This window comes from Crocuta crocuta, unplaced genomic scaffold (assembly GCF_008692635.1).
Source record: "Crocuta crocuta isolate KB4526 unplaced genomic scaffold, BGI_CrCroc_1.0 scaffold39, whole genome shotgun sequence".
In the NCBI taxonomy this organism is placed as follows: domain Eukaryota; kingdom Metazoa; phylum Chordata; class Mammalia; order Carnivora; family Hyaenidae; genus Crocuta; species Crocuta crocuta.
The window spans coordinates 123,763-144,281 of record NW_027533334.1 but is presented as its reverse complement, the minus strand read 5'-3'; the positions used below and the strand labels follow the sequence as shown (position 1 = coordinate 144,281).

Genomic DNA, 20,519 nt, shown 5'->3' with positions numbered 1-20,519 from the left:
CCACCTCGCTTTTTTTTTTTTTTTTTTTTTTTGTCTTTCTGCTTATTTGCCATCAAGATAAGACATTTCATAGTAGTCTTTTTTCTGTCATAACACTGCTCACTACTGGGTTTTTTTTTTTTCCCCCCACCTAATTCTGTTTTCTCTTTGGTCTCCTTTAGGCCATCCCTTAAAGAACTCTCAATTTTCTCTCTTTGATGTTAGATTCTTATGATTTTAAAATGCGTTCATAATCTTACCATGTAAATTCTCTGAAATCACACATAAGCTTGTGCCTGAGTGTTTGTACTAAGCAAGAAGGAAAGGTAGGATAGTTTTTAGCAGATTCTCAAGTGGATCTACAGCTCCCTAAATGGTTGAGTCATTTGTTGCATGGATTTATCACGCTGTCTCCTCTGAGGACACAGCAGTCTATGCGGGTATCCAGATTTCACTCCTGAATTCCATATTCTTATTTCTCTGACTTCCAGATTCTAATTTTCCCATAGTCACCTCAGTCAATACGCCCCAAACTAAATTCACCATATTTCCCCCTTCCACTTGTTACTCTTTGTATGTTGCTGCTTTTAAGAAATTTCATCAACATCCCCTCAGTTACTCAAATCAAAAAATTAAAAGTTATATTTGACTCTATTTCTTTTATTTTTAGTTTTAGTTATTTCTAGGAGAGAGAGAGAGACAGCGTGAGCAGGGGAAGGTCAGAGAGAGAGGGAGATACAGACTCTGAAACAGGCTCCAGGCGCTGTGCTGGCAGTCAGCACAGAGCCCGACGCGGGGCTCGAACCCACGAACCGCGAGATCATGACCTAAGCCAAAGTCGGACGCTTAACCGACTAAGCCACCCAGGCGCCCCTATTTGACTCTATTTCTAATAGGTCTTTATTTCTTGTTGATTGTGATTCTTTTTGTTCACAAATTTCCCCTCCATATGCCTTTCCATTTTCCCCTTTGAATATGAACTCATTATTTCTCTCCTAGGAGATCCTTTTGAGAATCAGATGAAAACCACTATCAACTCCCTCTTCCCTCCCCATCATAGTACATTGGATATGTACAGACTCAAGAATCAGACCCTGGGTTCAAATGTCAGCTTGCTCACTTGCCAGTGGTGTGATATTTGGAAATTATTTACCTCTCTATGGTTAGTTTCCTTATCTGTCATATAAAGCTAATAAGGGCACCTAGCTTAAAGAGTTGTTATCAGAATTGAATGAGTTAATATATGCAAAGAGCTCAGAAGGTTGGCTTCTATGCTCCAAACATTTACTAATATTTTAAAAATAGCCCACACTTATCTGGTTTTTCTGCTTCCAAGCTTACCAACTTTCCAATACATTCTTCCTACATTGTGACTGGAGTAATTTTTTTCTAAAATGCAAATGACAACATTGTCCTCATATATTGGCCTGACGCTCTTTTGCTTTCAGAGAAAAAAATGCAGCTTCCTTGATCTCCCTCAGTTGACTTCTCTAACTCCACATTTCACTGTTTTCCTGGCTTTAGGCCATGCAGGTATATCCCACCTCCTGCCATGAATCCTGGCAAACATACATGTTCTTTGAGTTGTCTGGAATATCCTATGCTTTCTTTATTTTGTAGATTTAGCCATTATCTTCCCATGGGACCCATCCTGCCTATGGTTTGATCACAAATCAACATTTATCAGCTATGTGTAGCCTTGGGCAAATTAAAATTACTCAAGTTCTCTGTAGAATTTATAAAATCGGATGAACCACGGTAGTTACTTCATACTGTTATCGTGTCGACTAAGGTGTTACACACGAAGCTTAAACAATGCCTGAATCATTGTGAGCACTCAACAACATCCTTAAGAAGAGTGTAGATGCAGTATTCTGCCCTCATCCCGTCTCTGTCATGATTTTAATATTTCTCTTGTGTATTTCACTAGTATCCTGGCACATCGGCATCACCTCTAGCAAACGTTTATGAAATATCATTTTTATCTGTCTCTCTCCCCACCAAACTCTAATTTCCTTGAAGCTACAGACTGAATTATATCTTTTCTCTCTACCCAGTGATCTGAACCCCATCAGCTATATAACAAGAACTCAAAAAGTATTTGTTAAATAAAAATGGGTGAGATGAATATTCTTATCCCCAGAAGGGAATATGAAACAGAACAGTTTCTGTGTAACCATTTTTGAATGAATGGATAAATTTATTAATCATACCTTGGTATAGCAGAAGTATGCTTCAAGCTGATTTAGACAGTGATACAACCAGCCATGGTGAAGGTTGGAGGCTAAATATTATTTTCTTTTTTCAATTTCTTCCTTTTTTAGTGCTGTTACTAATTAAATTTTTTTAAAAGTTTTTTTAAATGTTTTTTATTTATTTTTGAGAGTCAGAGAGAGAGGGAGACACAGAATCTGAAGACAGGCTCCAGGCTCTGAGCTAGCTGTCAGCACAGAGCCTGACATGGGGTTCAAACCCATGAACTGTGAGATCATGACCTGAGCCAACATCGGCTGCTCAACCGACTGAGCCACCCAGGCACCCCCTCTAATTAAACTTTTGATCACATGGTATATTTGCCTTGTGTGTGCTCAATGTATGTGACAATGTTTTAATTGGCTCTGAACATATATATGACTGGTGGATGTCTGATAGTCACAGCCCCTGACTATCTTTCCCAAAAGAATGCAAAGCCTTGTTTCCATGCCATTAGTAATGTAAACTATTTAATTCCAGCTATAACTGTCAATTGCCAAAAACATGAAGCAATCAAGCCATATTTTGATGCTATGATAACACTGAGGGCATTATATTTTTCATGAGTAATGTTTCTAAGAATAAATGTGACCAATGTCTGCAGACAAAGGTAATACAAAAGTAAATATCTTGCCCTAAAGACTTACAAAATGGATGCAATTCAGTTTGAAGTGATTATTTGCCTAAAACACCACTATTGCCTATTTGGAACAAAAAGAGAACAGGTTGGTGAATTATTTCAGAAAATGTGTTTATCAAAAATTGTACTTAGCTGAAGTGCATCTTATGACATTAGATATTTTAGTAGGAAAAGTTCTGTGAAACTAAACAAAAATAATCCCTACGTCTAAATAATGGATTTACAATTCCTGAGCTGAATACATGTTAGGGGAAAGGATAAATTTCCAGCCAGCACTTCCTAAGAATGTTTTTATCATGTAGCTTTAGTGAGTTTTAAGCATTTTAGGCGGCATAAAAATAAAACTAACTACAAGTTTTTCAGCATTTACTTTGGATCGGCACTGATGCTATATATATAAAAATGTCTTTTAATTTACTATAAACTCATCAGGTATGTATTATGATCCTATTTTAGATAAGAAAACAGAAGCTAAAAGAAACTGTTCGGATGATTCTGAACTCTTGAGCATTGTGTTCAGACATTTTCCATGAAAGAAATTTTGCTTATAGATAACACAATAAATTTGTCTTTAATTGAATCTTGTTACTTGGAAGAGAAACAAAGAACTAAAGTTTAATGAGTCAATTATGTCATGAGATGTTTGCCTTTACATGCAGTACCTAATTTAATCCTTTCCCTATCACTGTGAAGTATACACAATTATCCTGACTTTATAAAATGATTACACGCCTTATAAAGGTGAAATTAGTTACTGATGATAGAGAAAATGCACTAAAAATTTCTTCTCTTACTTAGTAGTGATACGTTCAGGCCGTCTCCATAAGTGACTAGAAACAGAGAACCCTTAAAGTCAATTAAACATTTTGGGTTTTGTATTATTAACATAGCTCACAAAGATTTTGGAAAAGCTTTCAGAAGACTGCCCTTTGAGTTTTTAAAATACATATTTGAAAAAACTGATGCATTTATTGTGATATATTGATTTAGGCATATGCGAATATATTTAAATTTGAAATAGAATATTTGCATATAATCCTTTGATAAATAATAAATCCATTTGTTAAGTTGTTCACAAAATTTGGGAAATGATTTCCTTATATGTTTTAGAATTAGAATGAAATAAAAGTTCATTTTAATGACTGATAGTTAATCCAGTATTATGATATGAGTCATTTAAAATTTTATATTCATCATAACTGAAGACTAAGGCACCAGTGAAAATGAAGATATGCAGAGAATTAAAATCTTGATGGATACCTTAATAAGAGGCATTTCCATTTTCGTGTCAACTAGAAATCAAATGATCAAATATTAATTTATAATACTTAGCTACAGAATTAAAGAAAACAAAGATTAGCAATAAGCAAATAAAACCAATGCTTATAAGAGCACTGAACCCATTGTAAAAATGGGGCAATAGACTTACATGAGAATCATAAGTCCTGTGATTAAGTTGGAATTTATTTTAGGATTGTATTATTAAAAAGAAAACAAATATCAAGAAAAGTATTAGCCATTTTGTCTCTATTATTTTTATTTGTTTTGGATGTGCTCTATGACAAAAGATATATAGTTACTTTTCTTCTACTCTGAGTGGGTGTGACAGGTAGTATCTATTAGGATCATAATTGGTCAATAAATGTTTCTTGAACAGATGTTTTGTTGCCTGATGTTTCACCCAAACTCCAAAGCTAGCCAGGAATTTTACTTTTGCAGTCACTCCCACCCGTGCCTCTAAAAGTTTAAAGACACATTTATTATACAAATACTCAGAAAAGAAGTGAAATTATGATAAGTAGGCAGACATATGAGCTCTGTGAGAATCACCAGGGCTTGATATTTCTAACATCATGGAAAAAAAAAAAAAGAAATACTCCATGTGCTTTAAGTCTCTGGATGATAAGAAAAATATGTTTTCAATGTTCCCCCTAATGTATTCAGTTCAATATGAGAATAGATATGTCTCATATTAATAGTTAATTTCTAAATACTCATGAGCTCTATTAAAATTCTCTGGCAAAATCATACCATGCTTTCCTTACAGTGGACTCTAACTCAAGGTTTTGGCAGGCACTGACTGATTAGCAGGTTTTTTCCTTCCCAATCACATTTCTGAGCACACCCAAATGGAGCTCTGGGAACTTACTGTTTAAATATATTCTTTACAAAGTATATGAAGGACTGTTTAGACTATCTAAAGGAGAGATAACTCAAGGTAATGGAGTGTAATAGAGAAATGTGAAATGTCTTTAAAACAAGATCACTTCAGATGGAATTATCATCTATACTCATATCTATACATGAAAGCACGGAATTGAGCTAATTTTTCATAGAACTCAAGTCCAGTGTTAAATTAAAGGAGTCTGTGTACTGCATATGCACACTGAACCACCACGTGGATGGTCACATAAGCCACAACTTAGTGACAACCATAGCTTTCAGGTGGAAGTGGTCTCTTTCACTCATCACTATTTATGATTCTTTGCATCTTCACTCAGAGAAAGGCTGATTAGTGAGCAGCACTACAGAAGATGACTTTAAGCGCTAAACTTTGAAGAGCCCTCCTGAGGCTGGGGAGAGGATCTGCTTGAAATGGGTAAGAGCATACTGAGGCATTCATTCAATAATTCTTGGGTGGGGATGGGCAGATGGATAAATATCTTTCAAAGAGACATAGGCCTAAATATTTCCAACGGTTAAATGGCTCCAGATATTCCTATCAATTTCAAACACCTGAGACTAATATAGCAATAATATGTTAACTACGCTGGAATTAAAATAATTGCATTTCCACTGTCGCAAAGATACCCCAGAATAAATATGCCTGGATGTCCTGGTTAGGTCTTCTCTGCACAGGACTAAACATAAGTGATCTTAATAAAAGCTTTTAACAATAAAGATTCTTTCTCTTTCATAATAGTTATTGGTAACTTCTATATCTCCTTTTCCCCGTAGGCAACTCTCTTTCTCCCCCTCTACAAAAGAAATATTTAACATTAGCTTTAATATGGGAATCTTCCTGAAACTCTCCCCAGGACTGTGAATTAATCTTTAATATTGGCTAATTTCTGCCCCCTATATTTAAATGTCTAACACCATGACACCAAATATTTATCCATGACAGTATCACAGATTTTATCTAAGAGCAAGCAAGAAAAAAGAAGCAAGTTCCTTTAGAAAGATACGGTGAATTCACAAGTTCGAGCTTATGAATACATTCTCTGACGTTAAAAAATGAGAAAATTGTGAGTGCAAATTTCATGAAATCCTTCTAAGAATAATGTTCTCTTTACTGCTTTTATATTGCAATCAACACAATAAAGTAATACTGAATATTATTTGCCCCATGTTAAATCCAGTATCTACTATACCAAACTGAAGAAATTCTTACCACCTTCTTTAGTGCAAAGGCTGACAAGGTTATGCACAGTGTCCATCAGCTCCAGCTGCTGCTTCTGAAGGACACTGTTATTGTTGGTGGCTCTGTTCAATTGTTTCTCCAGTTCCTGGATAATATATGTTTGACGAGTAACCAAGAGTTGAAGATTCTCTCTCTCTTCTTTTAAGGTGTCCAACTCTTCCTTGTGCTTTCCCTCCATTTCTAAGATTTTATGTTCTAATAAACTACAAGGAAATAAAGATAAGACTATTTTAAAAGTGATATACAAAAATGTGATTCAACTAGTTCCTGAGTTTATTGAAAGTCAGAAATTTTAACAGAAACCAATTTGACAATAAATTATATTAAAAACTAAAATATAATAGAAAAAATAAAGTTAGAAATTTTAGTTAGGTATGCAACAGTGGAAATATTTTGTAAGTGATAAACCCATACATAAAATAAATATTTAATGCATATATTAAGTTAGGATATATATATATGTATATATAATATCAAATGAAGAATTACTAGACCGTTTGTTGTCAGAGTAATGTTTGTTTTCTAAATATAATTTAATTCCTGGGGTATATGTCATAACCAAGGTAGCTGACTTGGAGCCAAACAATCACAGTCTGTAAAAGTACAGTTTAACTTTCATTTAGAAAATAGATCCCATAAGAAACTGGTAGAATAATTCAGAAAAAAATATGAACAAAATACAGAAACTATTTTCTTTAATTTACTTTGCACTCATCTAGGATTCTCAAAATATTAACTGATTAAATTTCACAATAGTTCTGTTGGGGCTAGGTAATAGTGTATTGATGCAGAAACCACAGGACCATAAAGTAAGCTATGTAAAATCAAGTGAATTAGATTTCTTGGGATTTTGATGCCTCGTCCTGTATCATAACCACACTTATTTTGTCTCTCAACCTAAGTTTCAGAATGAGGCCTAAAAGCACCACAAGTTTGCAAATCACTGCATAAATGGTTCTGAAAAGGAAGACCACAGGCTGGTGGCATGGTTTTACAAAAAGACTTGGAATTTTGCTCAGGGTGATGTAATCTTCAACTGAGAAACTTCCTTCTCTCAGAACTCTTCAAAAGATACTCCCCTTGCATATTGCACATTAAAAATAATAGAAAATGCAGAAGCACTCTTGGATCCTAGCAACCAACTGTAAATAAAAAGTATTTACATTTTATAGAGTGTATAATATACTAAGATTCCTCAGAGGAAACCCTTATTCTTTCTCAGTTCCATTTTCAGAAGGTTCAAACAGCCCTTTGTTTACAAGGTATTATTCAAATGTAACATACCAGACTGGGCACTTAATTTATCTTGGAAAAATATAGCACTGAATCATTCCTTTAAGTTTTCAAAAAGGGGACTCCAGGGAATGTTTTAATGTAACACTTAAAATCATAAAACAGCCTGTTAGAAGAGCCAAATTTTCCTACTTGATGTTCTAGAGGACAAGCTGGAATATCTGATTGGCTTTTCCACAGATTAAGAAGTGTGGAGAGACCTGCTCTTAGGCATTCTGGATCCTTGCCAACAAACCTGTCCTTCAAGAAAGTGTGCCTCGGAATATGAGAGGCAAGTTGCCTCTTGTACCAAGCCTGAAAAACACTGGGATGCTTCTATTCATATCACCCTACTTAATTTACAACACATTGGGTAGCATGTCCAGATTCACATGTAAAAATTTCCACTGAGACTCACTTGGGGAAGGTCTATGATTATACAAGATAAGAAAACCCTTGACTCTGGCTCGTTTACAGTTTACGTTTTAATTATTTTTGTTTATCCTCCTAGGGGTAATGATCATATACAAGATGCCCATAATACAAAATCAGTTAACTTACCACCACCACAACAAAAACATTGTCTTTTAAATTCACACGGGTTATAGTATACAGCCAAGAAAACTTAGAATTGGCTCTTAAAATGATAAGGTAGGGGCGCCTGGGTGGCTAGTCGGTTAAGTGGCCAACTTCAGCTCAGGTCATGATCTCGCAGTCTATAAGTTCCAGCCCCATGTTGGGCTCTGTGCTCAGAGCCCAGCTCAGAGTCTAGAACCTGCTTCAGATTCTGTGTCTCCTCTCTCTGCGCCTCCCCCTTTCAAAAATAAATAAACATTAAACTTTTAAAAATAAAAATAAAATGATAATGTCAAGATCAAAATTTGGATGATGTAGTCTGAATTATCATTTTGTTCCTCAACACAGATGAGCATTGGCCTTTCAGTTTTCCTAATCAGTAGGTAACATTCTGGTTTAGAAAATATAATGCTATAGTTATAACTTGTATTATTTTTTACTAAATGCCAATAGTGTTCTCAGCATGATGTAAAACATAAAATGATGCCATTCCCACTCCAGGGATTTATTTTCAGAGACAATACATCAAATAAGACAAGAGCAGCTGTAAGAAACTTCTGTATCAGAAATATGTTGTTTTGGGGGGGAGATTTTTACACCAAAGTCTCAATGTTTTTCTATTTCTTTTGATGCACTCCCTATTCAGGAGAATATATACTTAAAGACGGTTAATATCTGAGATGTCAATAAAGGAATTTTGTTTGTTTATTTCTTTGGTTTTTCAGGATAATTTGGAAGATGCTGAGAATTTAAAGTTGATCAAAGTATTCCTGTTGCTAATGGAAACAACTCTGGGCACTAGCATATGGAAGAAAAGTCTGGAATTTCCTGAGTAAAAAGAGTATGCACTTAACATGTTGAAAAAAATAATGTTAATTTTCCATGATTCACTGAACAACCTTTAGTGCACCATGTCTACCAGGTATCATAAGAAATCAACATGGCCTGTCTTAAAATAGATATTGATGCAAAGATGGAACTGTAGTAATTATTAACTTTATTAAGTATATCCTTTATATTAATTATAACTTTTTAGACCTCTTCAGGCAAGACTGATCCCTTCTTGGCCCTTCTGTTGTCTCTGACACTGATCATCCCTTACGTCCATCTTCTCTTCACATTTGGCTTCCAAAAAAACTATTCTCTTTCCTTTGATAATTCTTATCCATTAGTTATTTACTTGGGAAGTCAGCCCCTTTTTCTCATTATTCCAAACTGGTTTGAATCTAAAACTTTCTTGCCAGAAAAATTCACATGCCATCTCTATTTATTAATCACATTGTTGTAATTTACCATTATAATTCGGTAGCACTTGAAAACCTTTATCTCCTTTGATTCTTAAAGCACTATAGAGATACAGACAGAGTAGATATTACAAGTCCCAGTCAGTACGAATCTAAATATCTTACCCCAAAATTGTGCTCTTGTTGTGTCAGAACCAAGATAAAAAGCCACGTCTTCTAGCTTGTCAGACTAGAAATGTGCCCATGACATCCCAGTGCTATGAACACGAGCATGAGAGTCAGTCCTCTTTGATTTAGTATAATCAAATATATCTAATATACCTACTTCTTCCACCCATTTATATTTTATCATGACTTAATGCATCACTTTAACATCTCCTTAGCTCCATCTGGTTATTCTGGGAGCTTGTCATTCACAATATTTCAACCTACTGGTCTCTTACATGTATAAAAACAAAGTTTCTTGTCAAGTCAGTTTTTTTTTTATATCTGAACTGAGATTTTCTTAAACACCACTCTGCCTTAACCCCTTTGTCATTAAGTTTAATTTTATCCCATTTTGTTCTGAATGGTTTTTATTGGTTCTCTTACATTTTCCCTATCTATATCAGTTGGTAGGAGTCACTTTAGTTCGATACAGAGATTTCTATAAATGAAGGTTGATGTGAAGGACTTTACAGCTCTAGTGTCATAAATTAAGTAGACAAATAGTTATAATTTTCCCTGATGATGGCCTGGAGCAACAAGTTTAGTTTACACTTACATACATAATCCAAAACATGGATGCTGATTCTACACTACTACAGCACACTGTTTTCTAAAGTGCATACAGTATATTTTTTTATCAGGTGTTCACTTGTTAAGAATCCCTCCGTCAAGTTTTGTGGAAGCCTAGATTAAATAAACAATTTTTATCATGACACATCTTTTAGGATTGATGTTCCATGGAACAACAATTTTTAACTGTGTACCTAAATCTATACAAATAGAGCTAGAAATCTAAAGACAGAGTTTCTCACAGGATTTTCAGTACTTCCTGTTTCCCATATTTCTGGAAACACTTTGAGAAGAGACATGCATAAAAATTTGGCACTTAGCTTCTAGTTTGAAGCAGAGGTGCACTTTAATGAAGAATAAAATAAACAAAATAATCTAAGTCCTAAACTTCAGTAAAAGGTTCTAATTGAGTGTATACAAAACCTTATTTGAAGATTTTGGTTGACTTCTTTCCATTTCCACAGTCAGCCTCCTCCAACATATCTTATTGGAAATATTTCAGATCATTGAACACATCTTGAAACTTTCACAGAAAAAGCTCTCCCTTTCAAATTGTTTCCCACAAGAGAGTTCTTAACATAGCAGCCAATGAATTCACAGTGGTGACAGTTGCCTAAGCTCAATGTATGTAAAGATAGCTCTTAAACAAGGAGGAAGATGTTGAAAATATAGAAAACTTCTCATTTTTATCTGTCTGAAACTGCTTACAGACGTTTGCATTTTTTTTTAATTGTTTTTAGTATGTAAGGTGTCAACATGTGTTGCAAATATGGGTTTTAATTTAAAGATTGATTTTTCTCCCCTTCTAAACAAGGGCATAGTTAGTGCAGGTAATACTTTAAATTTTTAACTTGAACACAGCACATTTTCTCTTAAAATATAAAGCCAAAAGGTTTTGTAATTCAAACGTGGAGCAGAATCATAGGTTACTACGAGTAAATACTGGCAAATAGCTTTTTAAATCTAGGGTAAATAAAAATAAACCAAATATGTGTGGAAATCAGAAAGCAAGGTAAAAACACAAATGGATTCACTTTAAAACATAAAAATGTAATACTTCTATAAAAAGACTGCACAATAAGTGACAAACTAAAGAAATACATATTTGCAACATATATGGCAAAGGTTTAATATCCATTCAAGGGCTTATATGACTTAATTAAACAAAGATAAGTCATGTAATAGAAAAAGGGGAAACATACATGAATAGGCTAGTCATAGAAGAAGAAATGCAAGCAGTCAATAAACATGGAAAGATGTACAACCTAACTTTTCAAGTAGATAAGATTAATAAAGTGGTTAGCAAGGTTTGGGAAAATTAGAAAACCCAAGCACACTTGAGGAGAATATAAAATTTAGAGGTAATTTGTCAATATGTAGGAAAATTTTAAATAATCATATAAAAATTCTAATAAATTGTAAATTATAGTGTATCTATACCTAGGAATGAGAGACATGTGTATATAGATACATGCGTAACTTGTCCATGATAAATTTTTATAAAGTAGAAATAAACCCAGCATTTAAAAAGTAGTTACAATCTATATACATATGCATTCATCATTTCAGTAGGTATTTATGTATGTGTGTGATTGGATAGGAGTGTGTGTCTATGTAAACATACAATAAATATTCACACATGTATATCTTAGTGTATTCATAAAAAAGTCTGGAAGAATAAGTCTCCAATTTAATCTGGTAATGACAATTCTCTGTAGGAGGCGGTAATGGTGGAGGAGTATGGAATTAGGAAGACTTGGCCTTTATTTGTATACTTTTCTATGTAATTTAATGTTTAGATCAAATTTTTTGTGTTACTTTTTTATTGATCAGAGTGATGTGCTTAAAAGTCATGAATCTAGAATGGTCTGGGAAAATCTTATCTAGAAATTTAAAACTTGGGCTGAATTAGTGAACCTCAAAATGTGGACTGATAACCTTGGGAGCCATGTGGTGGGCTTTTGAGGATTCAGACTAGCAGCGTAAACATCATCTCTATTTTATTTATGTTAAAAGCAATTAATATATTTACAATATTTAATGTAAACTAGGTGGTTTGTGTTTTCCATTAAAAATATTTTTAGGTGTGTGTGTGTGTGTGTGTGTGTGTGTGTACAGAGATAAATGATATTTGTTGGCACAGAACTACTGGGACATTTGCCAGTTCATCATTCATTCAACATTCAAAAAGCACTTAATACTATATATACAATGTGTAGAGAATTGTGCTTGGGAGCATGAAGATAAAGATAAATAAAACATAATCTCTGTGTTTCATAAAGTCATAGCCCGATAGTAGAGAGATAAACATATACACATACAAACACACACACACACACCAGCACACATACACACACATATTACAGTGTGATGGGATAAGTGAAATAATGGGGAAAACAATGTACAGTGTTATCATATAAGTTGTAATGGCCAAATCTATTGGGTAGAGTAAGAGAAGGGTTCTTAGAGAGGTTAACATCTGCACTGAGTTTTGAAGGATGAATGGGAATTTGTGAGTTGAATAAAGGACTACAGGGCTTATCACGCAAGTCAAATATGAGATGAAATAACATCAAGATTTCAGTGTGGTACTAACAACTAGCATGATTAAACACTTGTTATGTGTGTATGTATGTATTTTCAGTGCTTTACATCCATTAACTCAATTAATCCTCACATCAACTCCATGCACTATTATTATCATCATTCCAGTGTTAGAAATTAGGAAACCAATGTATCTTGAGTTTAAGTAACTTGCCCAAAGTCACAGAAATAATATGTGGCAGAGTTGGCTATAATAGGAAAAAGAAAAAAATAAAACCTAGCGAGTCTGGCCTCAGAGCTCATATTTTTAGCTATCAGACTATACTTTCTAAAATATAAGAAGACTTGTATAAGTAAGGCTACACAATTAGGATAATAATAATCACAGACTGTGTTCAATGCTAAAAACTTGAAATTTCTTCAGTTAGTTACAGAGAATCATTAGGGGATTAGGTAGATGCTACCTAGAGATTAAAAATTTGGGCTGAATTAGTGTTGGGGATCTAAAAATGAGTGAAAAAGAATCTGACCTGCATTTTAGAAAGAAGACTTTGGCAGAGTGCTGGAGAATCAGTTTGACAGACATAAGGCTTAAAGTGCAGAGGTCACTGCAATGACTGAGACAAAAATTAATGGGAGTTGGACCTAAGACACAGTCAGTGGCAACAAAATGAACAAGATAGATGAAAAAAAATATTTAGGAGATGGGACTGACAGCATCAACAATCACTGTGAGTTGTGAGGAATCTGGGAAAGGAAAAAATTAAGATTGCCCTTAAATTTTCAGTTTGATTCTGAATTGTATTTCACTCTAAAATCCTAAAATTAATAAAATTAAATTTTTAAAAAATGCTATATGCCATTAAATTCATTTAAAAAATTTTTTAATGTTTTATTTATTTCTGAGAGAGAGAGAGCATGAGCAGGGGAGGGTCAGAGAGAGAGGGCTGAGAATGTGAAGCAGGCTCCAGGCTCTGACCTAGCCATCAGCACAGAGCCCGAGGTGGGGCTTGAACCCATGAACCGCGAGATAATGACCTGAGCTTAAGTCGGATGCTCAACCGACTGAGCCACCCAGGCGCTCCTAAATTCATTTTTTAAAAACATGAGTGGAGGAAAAAATGTTCTATTTGATCAATCTGTAAGTATTCCATTTACAAGGTATAGAACAGAGTAATATAAATTTAAATACTTTTTATTGATCCCTACTATATACAACTAACATAATTCAGCTGTGTATAATGCTAGATGTTAGCAGGATTTTACCTTAGTATTTTGTAAAGAACTTATCAAGTAGAAGATAGCTTTAATTCAAAAGACTGGGTTACAACTTTTCATTTTTTAAGTGTCTTAAGGATTAAAATCAATATTTTATTATGCCATTACAGTAATTTGTAAGGTATAATTTAGTATCTTGAAATTACACACATTTCAATCACTTAAAATTAATTAACTTAATAACTTCCCATAAATTCCAGCTAGAAGATAGATGAGGCTTGTCACATCAGTTCAATGAATTCCCAAGGTAGAATAAATACTTTATATTTCCTACTCTAGTATTAGCAGGAATAAATAATGATCTATATAGGAATAGGCCAAAAACAACTGGCCTACCCTTTTCATTAAACTTATATATGTTTGTGTTAAGAGGATAACTTGACAGGCACATCAATTAGTCTTGAGGCTGCATCATGTTGAAAAAATATTTTTATAATATTTAAGACAGGAAATTGAACCCTAATTTTGCCATAAACTAGCTGTTTGGTCATGGATAAGTAAGCCTGACCTTTGTGAATTTCTCTTTCTGTATAAAAAGAAATAATAATAGATACTCTGCATAATTAATTGGTGGATTAGCAGTGATGTAGGTAAAGCACCTGGCAGAGATATTTGCCTGATATTAGGTAGGTAGCAGATAGTTTTCATAAAATTATCTTGGAGTGGCCATCATATGTGTAGTTTCACTTCATTGGATGGGTATTACCAAAAAGGTCCCTAATCTTTATATATTCAATATAAGTATCAGGAAAGCCCCAGTACTGCATCTTCGTATACATAAGACGCTCATTTCCCTTCCTGCATACCCTCCTGGTCAAGCAGAATAATTTCTTCTGGAATATGTTTTTGTCTGGCTCTAATCCCACCTTGGAAAAAGTTGGGGTTAAGACAGAGGTGGCCAGGTGCCTTGAAACCCAATCAGTTTACCAAACTTTTAGACCAAAACATCCAGTTACATATTTGGTTCACCTCTAAGGATTTGCATTATGATATCTTTCCCCATCCACCTCTCTCTTCTATGGTCTTGAGCTGACTTGACAGGAAACAACTAGAGGAAAGTAATAAAAGTTGACAATTACATGTTCCACTTCGTGATCCAGCCCCCTGTGTGCAAAGCAAATATTAATATTCCCCATTTACTGAGTTCTTGGTTGATAGTTTCAATTACATGGGCCAATTACTGATCTCTTAACTTCCAAATGCTGTTTCCTTGAGGTAAGAAACAAACCATTTTAAGATTAGGATAGCATCCAACAAAATAAAAAAAAATCCTAAAGAAAGCAAACTGGATGTTTTTTGGAGTCACCCCCACTAGACTGTTAGGAAAACAAACAGTAGAGCAAATGTTGCTAATCCTATTCTTGCTTTGTGCCTTTGGCCATTTAGGGGATAAAGAAGTGAATCTAATGAGGCCAAAAATCCTTTTTCAACCCTACAAGTGATGCATTTAATTTGTCAGGATGTAAATCAGCAGGGCCTCTCAGCATGATTGTGTAGTATAATCCCATCTATAAAATATTCCTCCTTGTTCTGCCAAAGAAGTGGTGGACCCTCCTAAGGGCTGGCTCACCGACTTGGCAGATGAGGCCCCATCACACTCAAAGCTGGTAAGTCACACACCCAGACACAACCCCTGACATTCCATGGGGAGGAAGCAAAGCTTAATTTAGATAATCCCCTTTGCAAAGTGTATTAGCTGATCCAAACCAGACCTGGCCAACTAAAGGCATGTTGTTCCTACATTTCAGAGATGCCTAAATGTAGAAATAGCTTTTGCTACATGTGGAAGATTAAGATTCATTTAAGGAATAGGTAGGGATAATCAATAAGCTTCTTTAAAAATATATAAACAGCTTCATGTATGACTTTGACCTTCTATCAACTTAAATGGTGTGTGTGTTGGGGGGGAGTAATTCTTTGTTGCTTAGAAAGTGCTTGATAGAGCTCCTGTAATTCCATTTCACATAGGGAAATAAACAATAACAATAAACACAGCAGAGAAAGCATGCTGTACATCACAAAATGATATTCTTTTTTTTTTTTAATAATGTAAAACACGTTTCACTTTTAGTGGTTCATAGAAGACTATGCCTGGTTTAAGAATAAATATTCTGCCAACACTCCACTAAACACATTAGACCCTTCAACACAGATACAGATTACTACAGAGATAGAATAATGTCAGGAGTTAGAGCACATTGACAGAAAAATGCTCTCAGGAACCACAGGTGAAGTAATGCTATGCTTTTTTTTTTAAATGTATTTTTATGTTTTTTATTTTTTCTGAGAGAGAGAGATCGTGTGAGCAGGGGAGGGTGAGAGAGAGACACACACAGAATCTGAAATAGGCTCCAGGCTCTGAGCTGCCAGCACAGAACCCAATGTGAGGCTTGAACCCACGAACCATGAGATCATGACCTAGGCCGAGGTCAGACACTCAATCGACTGAGCCACCCAGGCGCCCCAAAGTAATGCTATACTTGAGTGTCAAAAGGCGGGGAGGGGGAAGGATTGCAGAGTAGGAGTAAAAGATGCATATGAGTTTTGTCAGGCATGAGCACAGAGATAAATTTCAAGTTAAAACCTAAATCATTGAATTCATTGTCAAATACCTATATTTCTGGAAAACAGAATTGTTACAACTCAAAAAAATCATCATTAGCAAAAAATGTTGTGATTTGTATATATAAGACCTGAATTTTCCTTAGAAATGAGAATTTAATAAAGGAAAAAAATCCATCAGCAGAAGGCAAGTATATGCCGTGGATAAGGAGTGAGACTCCTGTGAGAGGTTGTGGCACAGGACAAGCCTCTTCTACTTGGCCTTTCGAGTGCTTGAACCTTGACTCGGCTTTACCAAAGGAATAGAGAGAACAACTTGTAAGCAGGTTCCACTCAACAATTTCATGGTGAGAATTCCATAGTAGGAAATAATACCAGGTGCCATATCAAGGATTATGATGGGGAAAAAAATCCCAAAATGATTTGGAAACAAGGGAGAAGGGATATACTTTAAAAAAAGAAGAAGAAGACAAAGACAAAAGAACGAATGAATATGAGAAGAAAAGAGAGAAAAAGAAAGAGGCAGAGCCATGGAGAGAGAGAGAGAGACAGAGAGCTCAGTACAGTGACACTTAAGGGACCGCATTTGTTTTTGTAGTTAAGAGTGAGACCTTAGTCCTCCCAATTTTTTTTATGGTATCCTGACAGCTCAAGTGTCAGATGTGGACCAAGAGATAATACACATATCAGCAGGGGAAGAACTGAAGAATGTAGATTCATACTGACAACTTTTTAAAAGATAAATCATATATGGTAACATACTTAGTAAGAGACTGAAAGCACCCTAGGTTACAGCTTAACATTATTAAGAATGATATTAGATGGATATTTATTCATGAGAAAAGATATCTATTTCCAAAGAAAGCAGGCTGCAAAACAGTGTGTATGGCATGACACAGGCTACAAAACAGTGTGTATGGCATGTACATATAAATATACATTTATATGTAATATACAGCAACATATGAAGCTTTCTCAATGTGTCAGGATTGTAATTTTTAATTTTATTTCATGTACTTTCTCCTTTTTCTACAATAAGTGCCTGTTATTTATGTAATTATAAAATCAACCTAATAATAAGATAAAAACATCAGTATTTTACTTACCCATTCCTAGACAAAGCTTTCACAATAGCATACTGAAATGCTATAAAGGGGTTCACTTTTAGCGACCATGTTAAAGCATGGTGGGACCCTAAAACCAAGGGATGTTGAAGTAAAGTATACCTGCTCCATGTATATGTCTGGTTACTGTGAAACAGCAGGAGGGTAAATGGTACTTTTCAGCAGGATTTTCAATTCCAAAACATTTCATTATGCAACCAGTTCAGGGTCAAGTCCTGTCAAGTTTATTTATAGTTATACAGTTTACCCCATGACACAGTACAAAGATAAATAAATGTAAAACTTAGAAATACAAGTCACAGAGCATGGATGACCCCTTTCAGACTCTAAATCAACAGCCAGGTTTATCTTCTTCATGTATAAGTTTCATTATAATTGTTGTCATTAAGGGCTACTTTTAGTGTATAGTCAGGGAATCTTTCAAGTTTGCAGATAGTGGTATTGAGAGACCATGTGTTACAGTGGAAAGAGCAGGCATAGGGAGAAAGAAACCTGAATTACATTCCCAGCTGTGCCACCAGGAAGCTGTGTGATCTTGGGCAAATCACGCACTTCCACTAAGCCTGTCCCCTCATCTGTAAAGTAAGAGTACTAGCAGTACTTGCAAGTACCTACCTGGTTAGAAACATGGTGGAAACTCTAGTTCCAATGACATAAGGCATTTAACTCTTTTCTAGCAACACAATGGTCTTAAACCCAACAGAATGCACAAAAACTAAAACCTCTTCAAGCCATCCAATACCCAGAAGCCAGTGAATTAAGCAATACATTTGTCCTACAGAGGTCAGTGCTTTGATTGAATTATCCATCATGAATGCCAATAACTTCAAAATGATACAGTCTATATGCCATCCTAGCTCTGGGGTGATCTCTATGGCCCATTTAACTTGCCTGAGATGATTCACAGTTTGTAAAATACATCTATTAAACTAAATAAATTATTATATCAAGAGTAAATGACTTTAAATGGAGAAAAGGGGGTGGCAAGCAACTCCTGAATCAGCTTTATGGGTAAATACCTTTCTGGAAAAAATAAAATCTGCTTCTTTCTAGTGCAAGACCTATGAATTCAACAGTCTTTTAGCTCTGTGAAAGTTTAAGGGCAGGTAGAGTGACAGTTTAAGTTACAGACTTTCAGAGACTATTTTTTTCCTCTACTGCTACAGATTTCATCCTGCTGAAAATTGTCGTTATTTTGTGTCACTGAATTCAATCATAGAATCAATTTTTGTGGATATGGTGGAATTTGTACAACTAAACATTAGATAAATGAGTGCTAAAAGTTATAAAAACCAAATATTTTAAGAGTATAAGCAACAGTATTATTCTTATATTGTCTCTATATTTCCTTTTACACAAACAACCTCGAGGTAACCTTTTTTTAAAGTGTTCACAGAAAGGTGGAGGATAAAAATACGTACATCTGTAAATATTTGTAATACAACAGTCCTCACCTGTTTTTCTCATGAATCTTTAGGATTTCATTTGTCTGTTGAAGAAGCTGCTTCTCTAGCTTGTATGTTGATAATGAATTCTCTAACAGTTGTATTTCAAGTCGAGAAGTTTGATTTAGTACCTCAAGATAAAAGACAAAAGATAAAAACATTTCAAACTTCAATCACAAAGACTGAAAAGAATTTTTAGTTTTTCATGTAGCTGTGTTTCCTTTTAAAATGATACTTCTTCCAGAACAATTAATTAAATGGTCTATTCTACTAATTAATGTTTTACAATGTGTCTTAATCATTATATTCATTTGAGACTGAGATTGCAGTTGAATGAGAAAACTGAATTGTTANAATATTTATAAGATGAGAATTACTACAAGGTCTTAGATATTGTGTATAATTAATAATGAATAGGCAAGTAAAATATGCCTGCTTTGATCCTTACCTTACAAAAATTAATTATAAATGTGCAAACAACTCTTGACATAGTTTAGATAAATTCATGACTACAGAGTTATTAAATACCTATCGTATTAGGTCATGCCAGCCCTTCCAGATATCATGTTATTTCATAGACCTGCGCATACAACACACTAAAGGACGAATTACTACCATTACTTTATAAATGAGGAAACTAAGGTTCAGAGAGAGGCCAAAATCCACGCAGCAACCAAGGGAAGAACTGGGTTTTGAACCCAGATAGTGTGACTCTAATTTTAATGTTCTACACAGAACACTGGAGGGTTAATTAAACCATCCTGGGTCTTAATCTGAGGAAATGAAGTGACTAAGAATCCAGATTGCACTGAAGACAGATTGTAGTATTCTTTTCAACTGCACTACACTGGGTACTCTAGAAACTATAAACGTTCAACTTACCTTGAATCATCAAGACTCATGTTGTTAGTCAGGCTTTAATATAACATGAGTCTGTGAGTCATGAACCCAAAGGCTTTGGGTTCATCCTCCAAAAAAAAAAATATCACACACTTCAATCCTGTAAGACGCCTTCAAAATGTGCCAGTGGCTTTATTCCTCCCTTTCTCTGTTCTGTCCACCCCTTCCAACCTGGTCTTCTCTAAGGGTGGTAAACAGAGCAAGGAAAAAAAAAATATAATTAGCATTACATGCTTCCTATGTCATTTGGAAATTTAAAACCATCACACTTTTCTTAGAACTACTTATTGAGGGGTTCCTGGGTGGCTCATGGGTTAAGTGACCAGTTCCTGGTTTTGGCTCAGGTTATGATCTGACAGTTTGTGGTAGTTTGTGGGTTCAAGTCCCATGTTGAGTTCTGCACTAACAGCACCGAGACTGCTTGGGATACTCTCTCTCTCCCCCTCCCCTACTTGTGTGTTCTCTCTCTCTCTCTCAGAATTAAAAAAAAAAAAAAAAAAA

General features: G+C 34.9%; 1 protein-coding gene across 2 annotated transcripts in view; it reads right to left on the bottom strand.

The window, feature by feature from the left end:
• ANGPT1 (angiopoietin 1) overlaps positions 1 to 20,519 on the bottom strand; it is a 106,353-nt gene that overhangs the window by 75,765 nt on the left and 10,069 nt on the right. The window contains exons 2-3 of one of the 2 annotated variants that reach the window (XM_077748214.1): positions 19,128 to 19,249; positions 6,267 to 6,499 (exon numbers count right to left, since the gene is read on the bottom strand). In XM_077748214.1, the coding sequence (XP_077604340.1) occupies positions 6,267 to 6,499; positions 19,128 to 19,249 (355 nt within the window). The remainder of the gene's footprint in view (positions 1 to 6,266; positions 6,500 to 19,127; positions 19,250 to 20,519) is intronic. The other variant, XM_077748215.1, reaches the window with a different exon arrangement.